At 52.0% G+C, this 15416-nt stretch overlaps 7 protein-coding genes across 7 annotated transcripts; 4 read left to right on the top strand and 3 right to left on the bottom strand.

Annotated features, from left to right (window-relative positions):
- Positions 1–37: 37 nt before the first annotated feature.
- On the bottom strand, positions 38–2308 carry A1O1_01798 (uncharacterized protein; the record flags this gene model as incomplete). Its single annotated transcript, XM_007722710.1, has 12 exons — positions 38–64; positions 124–209; positions 285–455; positions 509–732; positions 786–907; positions 965–1087; positions 1212–1396; positions 1472–1580; positions 1630–1693; positions 1751–1800; positions 1854–2126; positions 2186–2308. The coding sequence occupies 12 exons, from the start codon at positions 2306–2308 to the stop codon at positions 38–40; spliced, it is 1557 nt and encodes a 518-aa protein (XP_007720900.1).
- Positions 2309–2681: 373 nt separating this feature from the next.
- Positions 2682–3645, top strand: A1O1_01797 (uncharacterized protein; the record flags this gene model as incomplete). The annotated part of the gene is made up of 2 exons (XM_007722709.1): positions 2682–3536; positions 3595–3645. The coding sequence occupies 2 exons, from the start codon at positions 2682–2684 to the stop codon at positions 3643–3645; spliced, it is 906 nt and encodes a 301-aa protein (XP_007720899.1).
- Positions 3646–4248: 603 nt separating this feature from the next.
- Positions 4249–6133, top strand: A1O1_01796 (hexokinase; the record flags this gene model as incomplete). Its single annotated transcript, XM_007722708.1, has 4 exons — positions 4249–4387; positions 4556–4581; positions 4646–5062; positions 5168–6133. 4 exons carry the CDS (start codon positions 4249–4251, stop codon positions 6131–6133), a joined length of 1548 nt encoding a protein of 515 aa, XP_007720898.1.
- A 192-nt stretch (positions 6134–6325) lies between these two features.
- Positions 6326–7638, bottom strand: A1O1_01795 (uncharacterized protein; the record flags this gene model as incomplete). The annotated part of the gene is made up of 2 exons (XM_007722707.1): positions 6326–7521; positions 7575–7638. 2 exons carry the CDS (start codon positions 7636–7638, stop codon positions 6326–6328), a joined length of 1260 nt encoding a protein of 419 aa, XP_007720897.1.
- Positions 7639–9214: 1576 nt separating this feature from the next.
- A1O1_01794 (uncharacterized protein) lies at positions 9215–10755 on the top strand (the record flags this gene model as incomplete). The annotated part of the gene is made up of 2 exons (XM_007722706.1): positions 9215–9630; positions 9684–10755. 2 exons carry the CDS (start codon positions 9215–9217, stop codon positions 10753–10755), a joined length of 1488 nt encoding a protein of 495 aa, XP_007720896.1.
- An 853-nt stretch (positions 10756–11608) lies between these two features.
- Positions 11609–12639, bottom strand: A1O1_01793 (uncharacterized protein; the record flags this gene model as incomplete). The annotated part of the gene is made up of 3 exons (XM_007722705.1): positions 11609–11871; positions 11928–12501; positions 12556–12639. 3 exons carry the CDS (start codon positions 12637–12639, stop codon positions 11609–11611), a joined length of 921 nt encoding a protein of 306 aa, XP_007720895.1.
- A 1950-nt stretch (positions 12640–14589) lies between these two features.
- A1O1_01792 (uncharacterized protein) lies at positions 14590–15198 on the top strand (the record flags this gene model as incomplete). The annotated part of the gene is made up of 1 exon (XM_007722704.1): positions 14590–15198. The coding sequence occupies one exon, from the start codon at positions 14590–14592 to the stop codon at positions 15196–15198; it is 609 nt and encodes a 202-aa protein (XP_007720894.1).
- Positions 15199–15416: the final 218 nt, after the last annotated feature.

Here is a 15416-nt window from a genome sequence, read left to right as displayed (position 1 = left end):
CCGATGTGGCGACACTCCGGCTTCTGATCAGCACACATTAATCATGCGGAGCGATGCCCAGTACCTGTTGCAAGTCAGAGTCAGCGCTGAAGGAATAGAATCAATGGGGTTTCCAAAACTCACCGGACCCTGGTATTCTCCCTTCTTGACCGTGAAGTAGAAGCCAATGATCAAAACCCAAACTCCGACCACAATCACACAGAGGTAATCTAAAGAGGGTTGGTGTCGGATTTGAAAGGGTTTCAAGGCCGTTCCACAGCAAGGAACATGAAAAAGAGACTTACTCATGGTCTCAACTGTTACCGGGAGTGTCGTAGGAAAGGACAGAATGACAAAAGCAAACACGACCATAATAGGTGCCAACGCATTGAGTGTCCAGCCAGCACGCCCTAAGTCGAAGGGTCGTGGTGGGAGATGGTGACGTCCTCTGATCGCAAGTACAGCTTGGGGAAGGCCTAGTTACGCAGTTAGCCCGAAGGTTGCGTCCCACGAGATACTGACAGCGTACAATAAGTTGTGATGAGCATCATGATGCTGGAGGCGACGATGGACGAGAAAGCCACAGGTGATCCGATGTAGATAGCTCCATAAGCAATGGAGAGAAAAGAGGAAAGGGGAGTGGCACGGATCGGCGATTGTGTGCGTTCATCCAGGTGGCTTAGGTATTCCGAGAATGGCATTCCATTGTCTCGTGCAAAGGCCCAGGTAGTTCGACCCGAAATCAGAATACCACTGCAATAGTCATTTAGGGCGAGTTTGACCACTTAACCAAAGGGGATACTCACCCAATCTCAGAAAACATGATGCTGACAAAAATCAGGCAGGTCAGCGCGATCGCTGCCGCCTGACTTCCAGTGGACTGGTAGAAGATGACAAGGACTGGAACGCCGGTCGGGCTTGTGACAATCTTCAAGGTAGACAATTAGCACCAGGCAGGCAATGCTGATCCCACACTATTGCTCACCTCATTCATATCCGTGACACAGAACAGCAGAGCGACAAGAAATGTGAAGCTTGTGACAAAGCCAGTAAGGATGGCCCCAACCATGGCTCGGGGCACCTCGACTTGCGGTCGTTCCATCTCCTCCTGCAAGATGTGAGTGAGATACGGAACATGTCAATAGCACTTGAGATGATTACCGAGAGATGAGTTGCCGCGTCAATCCGAGGAACTGCCACAACCATGTCAGTGTCTGCTAGCACAGCATCACAAGTAGGCCTGGTACATTGTAGGTCGAGAGCATCCATCCAATAACAAACGCCGTGCCAGCGCTGCTCCATCCGGACTCGTTCGAGAAATTGCCGAAAACGAAACTTGCGGGTTCGTATGGCTTGCCCGCATGCATGGCCACCGTGGTGATCAGACACACCAAGAAAGATGCCAGACTCCAATACACTGCAGTAGACGCAGGTTAGCATCTCGATTGCACCTGGGCCCTGGATCTGGCAGAAGAAGAGGTCAGGTACTCACGGGAGGCCGAGGTCAGCAGTGACATGATACGGTTGCCACCAATGGCAATCACAGTGTTGAGGACGACAATCCCGACGTAGATAAGCCAGACTTGCCATGTAGTAGGCACCTGCGTAAGGTCAATACCCTGAGGCGTAGCGGCATCAACTCCAACGTACATAATCAGGATATGTCAAAACGGCCATTCCTGAGATGAAGGATGCCAGAAAAAGTGCCGCGGAGCTGGATCCAAATGGTCAGGACACATCTGCTGAAAGACGTGTTAGCATGCAAGCTGACCTGGCAATAAACCACCATGCGACGGTGTTGCTCCAGCCGGCAACGAAGCTCTGGTCACTCGGGATCAGTCGAGCTTTTTCACAATGGAAACACAGACACTCACCAGAAACTTGCGGTGCCCGGGCCCGCAGACAACATAGGTATAATGGTAAGGACCCCCGGCACCTGGAAGAGCAGAGGCCATCTCGGCGAAACTAGCACACAAGATAGCCGTGAAAACAGCCCCGGCGACGCAGCCCCAGATGATGGTGACAGGGCCCCCCAGAGCGATGGGGCCCAGCATACTCCCGGATTCGGCGACCCAGGAGTTCAGAATGGAAAAGGCAATACCCAAGGTCGCGATGGTGCCGAATTGCTTCTTCATCTGAACGTGAGACTGGACACATGTCAGTGACTTGACTTCAGCATCGCTCGGGGATGTTGATGCAAGCATACAGTGTACTTGTGCGACACGTGCAGGTGCGCCTCGCCATCCTGTATACTGGCGACGCGTTCTGCGTTTGATTCACCCAGAAAGGTCTTATCTGCTGCCACCTCAGAGCTTGGTGTAGAAGCCATGTTGGGAAGATCCTCTGCGTTGACAACGTGAAAAGCAGTCGTTCCTGTAAGACAGCTCAGCTACTTTGACAAAGGCCAGAGACGTCGGCAAATCCATCATTTGTATGTACTCTGTCTGTCCTGACGGCCGGATTGAAGTACGGAGTGTATCCCAATCGCCGACGGACCGGATTCCGATTTCTTATCGGTGGCATGAGACACGGATGATTGGTTCTGCGACAAATCGAGCACGAAGCCTCTTATCTCCAAACCTACAAGTTGGCCCCTTAAAACCGCTGGTAACCGTGCTCGAGTCCACTTACGAGTACGTACTACCGGGGTCTCCTCGAACGCCTTTGATCGCGGGCCATATACGCCGTTCGCGAGAAACACGATGGCAGCTCTGATCGTTCTCACACTCTGTCTGCTGACAGCACCGCTGTTGAGAGCACAAGAGGTGAAGCTACAGTCGCTTTTGGGAACACTTGACAACAATGTGGAATTTCAGACAGCCTACAGAGCTCCGTGGCAGACGATGCCTCAGCTTCCTCCCATGCCGGCACCCAAGTTCAACGGCACTGCTAGTGTCAACGGAATTGACCTGTGGTACGCCATATATGGCGCCGACCTGGTCGAGAGTCAAGCCCAAGGTCATGCCCCGGTGGTATTCCTTCATGGCGGATTTGCAAACAGTGACTATTTCTCATATCAGGTCGACTACCTAAAAGACGGCCCTCATACGTTGATCACCATTGACTCGAGAGCTCAAGGCCGTTCGACAGACGACACAAGCCAGCCAATTACTTTCGACATCATAACCCAGGACGTCGTTGCCTTGATGGACTTGTTGCAAGTGGAGCGGTTCTCTACTGTAGGCTGGTCTGACGGCGCCTGTACCTCGTTTGGTCTTGCAATGAACTACAGTCAACGCATTGATCGCGTCTTTGCCTTCGGAGCCACCTACAATCCCGAAAACATCAATGCCACTGTCATGGAAACACATACCTTTCAGACATATATGGAATGGGTACAAAAGGAATACAAAATATACTCTCCAAGCTCGGCGTCCTTCGAGGATTTCGAGAAGCGATTGCTGGCTATGTGGTCGTCTGAACCCCACTGGAGCGCGGAATCCTTCCAGAAAATCCCATCTCGGTTCGACAATCCCAATGCTCCAATCATATGGATCGTTGCTGGGGACTCTGAGGAAGCCGTCACGAGAACGACGCCTGGAATCTTGCATGACTGGGTAAGTCCTCAACTCCATTCAACAGGCCAATCTAGATACTTGTGCTTACCCGTGATAGATCTGGGGCTCTTCCTTGGTCGTGTTGCCTTCAGTGGGCCACTTTGCGTGAGCATTGATTCTATTGACATGCAGAAATGCGGACTGATGAGGATGCAGATTCAGCCAAGATCTCGCCACTTTTAACGTCATGCTCAAGCGGCTCCTGGAAATGGAGAGATATTAGCTCGTTGCCCTTAGCACTCTCGTACAGATTTCATGAGAAGGACATGGTCCTCCACCACACGGGTGTATTATACGTCCAGAATGAATGGTCCGTTGGAGCGGGTAAAACCAGGAGAAAGGTGTTTCAGGAGTTTGAATTGTACAAGGCTATGATACACTGTATGTACGTGTTGGACTACCATACTAAGTGGCCTTCAGTGCCCGTATCGCCATGGTTCATTTCGTCGGGTGCAACTCAGCAGGTGTTGAGTCCTCGCAAGAATATAAAGCGGCAAGGGTATATCCCAAAGTAGAAGAGACCGGCCGGCCTGTTAAGCCGGCCAGGCTTGACTCCGTCATAGTAGTGAACAAACTTGAACTCGATATGGCACCCTCCAACCAGCCCAATGGCAGTCATTGCCAGGAAAAGTACGAGGTTGAGCTGATAAGTCGCACATCATAGCGAAAACGTGTATTGCTGCTTCTGTGGCTAGCGAGCGTGGCTACACTCATGGATTACCTTACAGTACTCAACGAGGAGCTTTCGCCCGAGCTACGGAAAGAGTTTGCTAGGCTGGAAGAGCTGTTCACGGTGAATACTGAGATGTTGAAGAAGATCACAAGACGTTTTGGAGAGGAGCTAGAGCAAGGTGAGTGACTAGAACTCGGATGCGAGGCGAGACAAGGCTTCACGATTCCACGTACTGAAGAGAGAGGCTCGCACGTCACAACCTGACCCTTGTTCAAACTTCCAAGTGTCCATTGATCCCCTATCCTCCTTCACTTCCATGGGCCAGACTTTGACTTGTAAAATTCAGGTTTGCGAGAGGACCGCCAGAATATTGTAAGAATTCGATCCACCACCTTCTCCACCGTCCATATTGTCAATTCAGCTGACATTCATTCAGCCTATGAATCTCACCTGGGTAACATCGTTGCCCACCGGCCATGAAAAGGGCACCTTCCTCACCCTCGACCTGGGAGGAACCAACCTCCGAGTCTGTCTAATCACACTGGACACGCCTGGCCAGCCGGACGTTGTACAGCAAAAGTACAAGTTGTCCGAACACCTCAAGACAGGCTCTGCAGACGAGTTGTTCGACTTCATGGCCGATTCCTTGCAAGTGTTTCTCGAGCAGCATCCCCACCAGACGAAACAGTGGGACAAAGAATCACCGTTGCCTCTTGGCTTTACCTTCAGTTATCCTGCCACGCAGGAAAGAATCGATCATGGAGTCCTCCAAACATGGACGAAGGGGTGGGATGTCAAGGATGTGGAAGGTCACGACGTTGCTGAGATGCTAAGAAAAGCAATCCAGAAACGGGTGAGTGGCCTTTTCTTCAAATATATTTCCCATCGACATAAGCTGTTGGCTTTATTTGCTTCATTGAGCTATAATGGCTGACATACATGTCTCTTCACGGCTCAGGACCTCCCGATCAAACTTTTCGCGTTAGTGAACGACACCACAGGAGCATTGATCGCCTCGGCATACAACGACCCCGAAACCATCATCGGCGCCATTTTCGGCACCGGCTGTAACGCAGCGTATATGGAGAAACAGAAGAACATCCCGAAAATGGCGCGCTATCCATCCGCAGCTGGCAATTCCAAAACCAAATCGAACACCACTGGGAATCCAGAAACGGACCGTGGCGACAACGGAGCAGAATTAATGGCTATCAATTGCGAATATGGCGCCTTCGACAATTCGCATTCCGTCCTCCCTCGCACGAGGTACGACGAGCTGATCGACGAGGAATCACCCCGGCCCGGCGAACAGACCTTCGAGAAGATGTCCGCAGGCTTGTACCTTGGTGAGATCTTCCGACTGGTGCTCGTCGAGTTGCGAGATCGTGGAGTCATCTTCCAAAAGAACGGATCCCCAGCTGGAAGGGCGTCTAGAGGAGAGGTCAATGGCTCGAAAGTACCCACCCAAGGTCTGGATGATGCATATGCACTCGACACGGAATTCCTGTCTCTTGTCGAGAACGACGAGTCACCGAACCTGATCGAGTCTTGCAATGTCTTCGAGGCGCATCTCCACCACGCCGATTTGCCCACGATCCCTATCTCTCCATCTCGCGAGGAGTTGCTGTTTTTCCGCCGTATCGCGCAGCTAATCGCCATACGCGGCGCAAGACTCTGTGCCTGCGGTGTATCGGCAATTTGTCAACGGCTGGGGGTGGACAAGGGTCACGTTGCCGCTGATGGGTCTGTGGCCATCAAACATCCGCATTTCAAGACGAGGTGGGAGAAAGCCGTCGCGGAAATCTTGGATATCGAGTACGGCAGAATCGCGTTGACGAGTGCTGAGGATGGAAGTGGCATTGGAGCCGCGGTGATTGCTGCACTGACATTGAAGAGCGATGGTAGCAACAATCTTCAGCAATGACCTATCCATGGTACGTGATATTGCCGTCCCTTCTTGGCTAGCGACCGACCGACTCAACGGGATTGAAAAGCGACGCATTCCGCAGCTGCATTCTCGAGATACATCAATGAAGCAATGAACATTGGCTAGCACCTTCAGCTTATTTATTACCGTTTTGCTATACTACCTAACTTATGGTCCCAAGCGACACGTTCACCCTGAACAACATAAAGGGGCCGCTTTTTCATCCATCTGCGGCCGCAGTCGCTTTATATACGCGCACGTTGCCGTAAATGTCGTCTGGGCGGCCGCGACGTCGTTGACGACGGTGTTCCTGGGGGCGACTTCCGGTCCCAACGGAATATACTTCGGTCTGAGTTCAGGACAGTGGCTGTGATGTGCGATGTAGTATTTCTCCAACGCTCCATTTATATCTTCCCGATACTTGCTTTCGCGTGAGATGGCCATCTCCGTCAGCTTGTCATCGCGAGGGGCTTTCTTCCGATGCGGCATGCCACTGGCTGGGTCGGTGCGTGCTGTGTTCAGGAGCTCGACGAATTCCAACTTGGAAGTCGTCGTCTTCTCTGTTGTCTGCGCACGATGGTCTGCAATTGTGTCGCGAAGCAGAGTGCCCATTCTTTCCAATGGAGTGCCGAAAGAGAAGATTCTGAACAACCCGGCGAGCGAGTGATAGTCTCGCCTGGTCGACGCCCCAGACCCAATATTGATCGCAAGCTGAATTGGGTGAGGATTGGGAGTTAGAAGGGAGACCTCCTCCATGGCCAGAAGCGTTATCGCGTGTGGATCCAAGCTGTCAGAGTCGAACAGTTGGACCGAAGAGTGCTCCGGGCGAAATGAGTTGAACAGGTACTTGGACGCTGCAGTCGCCGCGAACGCATCGGCGATGTGACAGGTGGCGGCATCAGGCCCTTCGCTGATGGGCTCGTCCGGCGTCCGATACGTCCGGAAGATCTGGTATTCACGATGAGGACGGGCGCTCTTCACAGACGCCGCGGCAAAAGCGAACTGGCATCGTGGCCACTCCTTGTCTTCGTATAGCATCTTGTCGCCCGTGCCTTTCGAGTACCTCTCCACTATCTCCGTCACCTTGCTGAGCAGGCGCGTCTGGTTGAAATTGGCGTTATTCCATCGCAACCGACGCTTCTCCATCCATGAGCGGGCGCTGACGGCGTTGATGATCTCGACATATGCTCTTATGCATGTTGGAATGTCCAGGTGAAGCCGACCCAGCAGCAGGGCTATCCAGCCCCCCACGCCAATGCCGCCAATAACATCGAAGACTTCGCAAGGGAGAGGCTTGCCTCCCGTGTTGTCAGGATTAGCAGCAATTGCATCCATCAGCTCGTCCACGATCATGAGCATTGACAGCCCTGTGATGCCGACGCTGTCTGTATATTGGGTTAGTCTGCCAGTGCGTGCAACCAGAAAGAGATACACGTACTGAATGTGAGAATGCGAAGCGGCTTCTTTGTGCTTCGGTCCGTGCCATGATTCTCATCGCCCATTCTTGGGCGCAGAAACGAGCGTCCTGCGAAATCCACAAATACTATCAGGGGCTATAAAGCAGCAACAAGGCGTTTGATTCTTTTTCAAAGTGATTGTTATGCGTGGAGAATATTCTTCGGTCTTGTCCCAGACGCGTTCCATGAAGAGACCATAATATCTTGCGTGGACTTTTAAACCATAAGCGGCAGGGCTGGTCATTGCCACAACTTGTCACATAGCCTCGTCAGCTGGTAGGCAGTGCCAGTCGTATATCTCATCTCCCGAGTCATGCATGGTGAATTGGGCCGGCAGCCAGCAGGCCGCAGTTCTCTCGACCGGTGAATGGTGTCCAGTCATTCGCGACCTCGGTTACAAGGGTGAAATGGTCACCCTGGCCGGATTGGAGTTGAGATTGTGGGGGCTGGGGAGGGTAGGGGTAGGGGTAGGGGGCTACTCGACACAAGAACCTACCTAGGGACCCATGTAGGTATGTGGTGACTGTTGCTGAGCCGCCTTTCACTTTCCACATCTCTTCAGTCGACAAAAGTACCACTAGCCCCTTCCGCCATAGGCCTTCAGCCTCACCTATGCATTTTCCAACACGGAAAGAGGCAGTGAGAGACGCTGACTTGGTAAGGGCAGGCTTGACTCCTGAAACGGGCAGGCGAGACTGACGACTGTTGACTCGAGAGCCGCACTGTCGCCCTCGAGAATGCGCTGAGGCTGAGGCTGAGCCAGCGCCATCTCTGTCTTTGTGCATATGCACAGCTCTTATGGATGTCCCGTATGTCTCACACCTATGCATAATCACCACTGCTATCAATGCAGCTGGACTCGACAATCCTGCAAGTCTTGCGGACTGGCGAAGCAAATGGCGCTTCAGGCCCCCAGATCAAGGGCCAGACTCGCATGTTCCCCTCCCCCATCCCGGTCTTTCACCCAAGGCATTTTTTCTTCTGGTAAGCCGGTGATGTTGACTGGGGTCATCGAGTCAAGAAGAGGGAGCCTCAACCCTGGGAAGGCCGCACAGTCTACACCGGTGGGCATGGAAAGAATATCGCTACCCTGTGTCCCTGGATCTGTCGATGTGCCTATTTTGCTGCAATTGGTCTCTGCTGGAGAAATGGGCGATGTTGGAAACCTCCCTGGAGCACACCCCTTGTATGTGTTCTGCATGAGTCTCTATGTGCCTTTTTACAGCCCCCAGTGGCTTGCTCATTGCCCGTAGCATTCGGCATCTCTTGATTTTCTATGCTGTTCTATCATCTGTCTCTCTCTCTCTCCCACCCACTCAGCCTTGATAAGAATGCCTGGCTCGCCTTCTTCCTGCCTTTTTCCAAACGAAATTGACTTCCCGGGTGTGTCTGCCACGGGGTTGGATCGATCCTTGCCGCTAACAAGTCAAGCCTCTTTCGTCTCACACTCGGTCAGGAAGTGGATTGAATACATACAGAGCTTATCTGCACAGCAGGTTCTCTTCACAAAGGTACACAGGACTTGAGGGCGCTTGTTCGCTCGTCCCGCCGGCTCAGAGACCCGCCACAAGGCCGTCGACCTCCATTGTGCACGGCTTTACGAGTCGTACCAACCGCAATCATGGCCACAAGAACAAACATCTTGGCTTTTGATGGTGGAGGGACGAGAGGACAGACTTCCCTCATCATCCTCCAGGCTATCATGCTCGCAGTCAACTCGATTCTGGACATTCCTGGTGTAACCCTGACACCACAAGACATCTTCGATGCCGTCTCTGGTACCAGTACCGGCGGCCTTATCGCCATCATGTTGGGCCGGTTTGGTATGAGCGTCGACCAATGTATCGACATGTACGATTCATTGGCGGAAAGGATCTTCAGCAAAAAGAAACTGCTGGGCTATCTTACAAAGAGCATCTTTAGCGACAAATACAGCAGCAAGCCCCTACGTGAGTGCGTTGGTGAGCTGGCACGCGCCCACGTCAACGACAAGAATGCTCCCATGCGCTGCGACCATGCTCCAGGCAGGATTCCATGGTATGTCCCAGCCCATTCTTAATGTCAAAGATGTCAAGCTAAAGATTGTCCAGCACCGTCATTACCTGTCGACTCGATCATTCTGGGGCCCCCGAGTCCGGAGCCACGTTTATCTGCACCCATATGTGTGAGCCGGACATTGGTGCTCTAATTTCTGATGCCGCTCATGCCACTACCGCCGCCCCTCCCTATTTCCGAGAATGTTGGTTGGGAGGAAGACTCTACATCGATGGAGGCTTCGGCCACAACAACCCTACCTGGGACACGTATGGTCACTATGACGATGAGGCCATTCGGAGGCTCGCACCCGACGTCAGGGGAACAGGCTCAGAGGCATTCCGTATCGTCAGCCTTGGGACCGGCCGGCCCTTGGAGGAAGCGTCTCAGGCCGGACAGCAGCCGCAAATTCCATACATTCCGAACCCCAGCAAAACGTCCTCATTGAAGAGGATCTCAACGCGACTGAAACATTTCATGGCCCTAGGCAAAGCAGCCATCCGCGCCAAGACAAGTGCAACAAACAACGACGCATTGATAGGCATGGTGGGTAGGGCGAAGCTCGAGTATCTTAGGATCGACGGCGCCAAGGGTGTCAAACAGTTTCCCCTGGATGCATGCGATCCCAAAATCATGCGGAAGATGCGCCAACTAACCGAGGCCTGGCTTCTGGAGCCAGAAGGCAAGCAACAAGTCACCGAAATAGCCCAGATCCTCGCCGAGGAGTGGAATTTGAGACATCTTCTTCCAGGAAGGGCTTCTCAAAGCAACAGTCTCCCTGTCGACGCTCCCTTGTATCAGCAGCCCCTGTCACACAGCACGCCATCGTTGAGGCCCTCCCTTCACATCACCACACCTCTCCGTGGCGCTTTGCTGAACGTTTCTTCGCCACTGGAGCCTACGCCATCGACGCCAGGTCTAACACAAGGGGCCACACAAGAAGGCCGTACCGAATCTATCCGGTCTGTACAGGAACCCCTCTCTCCCCAACCTGAGAGCACAAACAAGTCCGCGACAGCACAACAGCCGTCAGCGATGAAGAATGAGACGACGATTGGGCAACAGTTCAAAGAGTCCGGAGTGGTTGGCGATCCCGTTCTTCCAGATGCAGATGACCTGTCGGTATGACTGTCGGCCCGTCGAAGGAAGCAGGGCCAGCATCCAGCATTGATCTTTCTTTCTTGGTTTGCATTACCGGGTGAGGGGACAAAAAGGAAGGGCTTTAGTATTTTGTTTCTGCTTTATCGGGGTGTCTCAGAGACCCAGTCTGTTCACAGGGACTTGTTGTGGGCAATATGTCACCATAGCATTGTCGAAGGAGATGTGTGAGGCAGGAGACATATTACATAACGTCAACCATCGAACCAAGTGCTGGGGAGATGCGACTGGAAACCATGAACAGGATGTCCGATCACAGTTTGACCAGTTCTTCCCATCAAAAGTGCATCGAGGATGTAAGCGATCGTATCTGGGATATTTCTGTTGAACCAGATCTGTTGCTCCCATGATTGCCGGGGAAGGCGGCCCGGGAAAGTCTCCTGACGAAAATGGCTGCTGGCACACGACTCGACTCGACTATATCACGAATCATAATCATTTTATCAGACTACAATGATGAATGACGAGGCTCTGAAAGTCAACCTGCGTACATGTATATACTGTATTGATGACGGCCCTGGTGCTGCTCTATCGGGACTTGACTACTAGGACTTGAATTAATGCAGGGAGAGTGGCTGGCGGGTGTTGATGCAGCCATGGGTAAGTAGGACTAGTTCACCAAGACAGACAGGGAGATCAGTGGTTTAAAGCACACTTCATACTAGCACTCCTAGCAGTTCCCTGGTGGTCGAGAAATGGATCCTCGTTCCACGAAATGTTCTGCCTGATGCCGCAATCCTGCTATACCACAAGCGCATGTAGCGGCACAACAAATAAAAATGGATCTGATGACATTTCTCAGTGCCTGCGTGAGGTGTTTTGCTCACGAAGCCTTCCCACTGCTGTCCTCGCTGATCGGTTTTATACCATGCTTCATGATCGGACTGTTCAAAAAGTTGTCATAGTCGTGGAAGGCTTCAGTCTGAACCCTGGACACTTCGACCTCTTGTTTGCCCCGCGTGATCACGTCTTGATCGTACTCTGCCACCGCTTCAGCCAGAGTCATATCACCAGACTTGACCTTGAGCATCGCCCTCACAAATCTCTCGCTGTCGCAGACCGCATTGTTGGCTCCTTGGCCCCGATCTAGAAATAGCGTCAGACACCCAGATCTTTGATAACACAACATCGTCGAGGCTCACGAAATGTCATGCTGTGCGCAGCATCGCCTGCCAACGTGACCCTTCCACCATGATTGTCCCAGTCGGTTTTGGGTGCCCAGATCTTGAAAGGAACCACCTTGGCTCTGACATCGGAAGGAATCCATTCCACGGCCGACTTGTAAGGCTCCGCCCATCCATCCATTCTTCGACGAAGTTCGTCGACCATATTCATATTTTCAGAAGTATCTGCTTGGTCGTCCCTTGGCCAGGTCGCCAGAAGATAGAAAATCCACGTTTCCGGCTTGTCGAGGTGAGGCTTGTCGAGCAGGAAAATGCCGACGTACATCGACTTCGGATGCACTCCGACATCGACAATTGGATGCATCATCTTGTCCATCTTGAGTGCCTGCTCTGCAGTGTACCGGACGGGGAAATTGAGGAATGTGTAGGGCAGCACGGTCGACGCAGCTCCGTCTCCCAGCATCCAGCGTCGAATCCAAGAGCTGCCTCCATCCGCACCTACAAGAACGTTTCCAATCTCCGAGCTGCCATCGTCAAAACGAGCCACCACACTGTCGGAAGTCAATTCAATGTTTGAAAGAAGTTTCCCAAACTGAAAAGGTCAGCGTAAAGCATGGGTTTGAAGCCCACTCAGTCGTCCACCCACCTTCACGTTCACGTCTCTAGACCACAGCATTCTCGTCTTCTGGATGTTGAGTCTTCTGACTCCAGGGAAGGGCGGTTGGACCATAGTGGCGCCGGACTGCCCATCTCGAATAATGACGCTTTCGAACCCTGCCTTCTTCGAGTCTAGTTTGGAATCCGGCTGACATTCTGGGAGATGGTGGTAGAGGTTTTCCGGTAGAAGTTGGGCAAGTAAAGGATGACTCCACGCGATGGTTACTCCCCAGTTGCGGTCCCGAGGGGCACTTTCTTTGTCGACCACAACATAGTCAATCCCGTTCTGTTCATGTCAGCCTCAGTTGGAACCAGGGTCGAGGAAGGGGCCGATGCTCGCCTTTTTAAGTCCCTGCGCGATGGCTAGGCCGGACAGTCCTATTCCCTGTTGGTAAACGACAATCAAGACCTCCTCCATCGACTCCTAAATGGCTTACCTGCCCCTATCACTATTACTCGGAGTGGTTGACCCATTGTACTGTGGAAGGAAAGGTCTCTGGTGCAAGTCGTTAGGGGAGAGCTAAGGGTAACAGACAGCTGATGATGTTGAAGACTGGGGTAAATGAAAGTAACCTAAGATCTCCAGCATTCGTTCCAGCAAACCAATTCAGTTGGAGGCCAGCTTTACCGTAATGCCGTGGTACCGGACACAATCTGCCTGAAGGAAGGATCGCATGTCATCTCACATCAGAGTGTCTCGAATGTGCCTGCTCGCGTTGCACATCAAATGCCAAGATCCTGAGAGCGACTGACTTACTAGTAGTAGGTGACAATGATGATCCTACGAGTAGTACAGGATTGGGATATGTTCTCCAGTCACTTGCATTTGCAGGGAGCAAAAGTGAATACGCGGGGTCCTTGAACCACTCCCTCATCAATGGACGAACATTGGCCTACGGAACTCAAACTCTAGTACATCGCCAATCAACCTTGGGGATCTGTTTCGTCGAATGTTTGACGTTCAGAGCACTTTCAGTGGCTTGGCTTTTGTGATGTGCCCTATACCTTTGACTTGCCAAACCGAATAGACGTGGCAAGCCTGCATGATTCGGGAGATAGATAAGATTAGATGTGTGGTGATGCCACTTTCACTAGTTGGATAATGAGACAGCACACCAAGTCACCACTGTGTGACAGATGTGAAGGTCATCTTCCCCGACATGCCATTGTCAACTAGCCGTGTCTGGGTTGAGTTCAAGTCTGTATGCTCAGACCAAAGAGGAAATAGAGTGGATTCAATGGTGGATACCACTCAAGTCATGAAAAAGGGGGTCGCCGATAAGCCTATCTCGACCCTACCACCTACTAATAAAGGGGGACGAGGCTTCGGCCTCCTTATTGCCAATCACAAGGCAATCATCTTGTCAAAGGTTTGCATATATGGACCATTCTCTCTCATGAGTATGCCCGGACACTCTTAGTTGTGAGGCGTCCTGAAGGACTGGTCACTGGATAGATACTACAAGGGTCGTTTTATATTCCTGGCGAAACTGCTTCCTCGTTCTAGACCGAGTGTGCATTTCAATTTTCCATGAATTTGGTGATTGGCATGTAAGCAATAGTAAAACAGATGGTATTGCTTTCACAAGCTGAGGAGCGCCTTATTTGACGGAAAGAGAGGGGGCGTGTCCAGTGGCCCACTCGTACCTGCCGGTTAGTATTGAAGTCTCGAGTCAAGGCACCAGACCGGAGGCCAATTCTACTCGTGAAACGTTCAGTACCACTCACTGCCTTTCTGTCCCTGCCCAGATTTTGCAAGCCAAGCGAGTATCCGGCCCAACGAGCAACAATCCAATCGTGAGACAGGACAGCACTGGCAGTATCTTGGGTAGGCAACCCCATGAACTCCATGGTGCTATTTCGGGTTGTACCCTGTACCTTGCCATCTCTGGCCCCTTCTGCCCACCTCACCTGCTGACTCAGAAGACAGGGTTCATCTGTGGCATATCACCTCTCCACCTCTCCTTATTCATTCTTTCGGGCGAGCTTCAACCCGCGGGGCTTGCTTCGTTGCACGCTGAACATGGCGATCATCGAATTAGCACACATCAGCCTGAAGAATGGACTCACCGCATCAGACGCGCTACTGAAGAAGAACACGAAAGAAGTGAAAAGAGTGATCGAAGAATACAGCCACCTGCCAACGCTGTTCTACACGCAGATCGATGAGCCATCCACCATGTTTGTGGTCGGAGCGTGGGAAAGCACGGACAAACACCAGAACGGATTCAACGGATCGCTTCAGCAAGACCAAATCCTCCAGTTGATCAAGGATCAGATGGAAATTGACTGGATGTACTATATGGACGTGGACCAGTCCCGCATTCCCGTAGATGCGCCGATACTGTCCATCATCAAAGAGACACTGCCCAAGAATACCAACAAGGCCGCCTTCGACCAGGATTTCGCACGAGGCACACAGAGTCTAGGGGGGGCGAGATATGGAGCGGTGTCGGCGTGGAACATACGAAAGGACAAGCACGAAGAGACGGTCCGAGTTAACTTTTCGGGCTGGCAGTCACTGGAAGAGGCGATGGAGGCGATAGGAAATACTATTGAGAATGCGAAGAAGTTCAGGGTCACTCCGATGGACTTGAACTTTTTCTTCTTGGAGAGAATGCAGCTGGAGTAGTCACACATTGAAGCCTCTAATCAGATGGTATTACACACGTATCGTGGCTATTCATATCGTCAACCCTTGAAAACAATGATTCCCGCATTTCCTTCCCCGCCATTTCCATTTCATGCAATACACGAGATATTCATTTTCTCACCGTCCTACCGTCATTCGACCTATCCTTGGCCTGCTTAGAACGATTGCGACATAAGAGGCAGGCAAAGGGGCTTGAC

This window comes from Capronia coronata (genome assembly GCF_000585585.1).
Source record: "Capronia coronata CBS 617.96 chromosome Unknown acBCG-supercont1.2, whole genome shotgun sequence".
Classification (NCBI taxonomy): Eukaryota; Fungi; Ascomycota; class Eurotiomycetes; order Chaetothyriales; family Herpotrichiellaceae; genus Capronia; species Capronia coronata.
The sequence above is the reverse complement of the archived record's forward strand: the minus strand, read 5'-3'. Positions and strand labels throughout refer to the sequence as shown.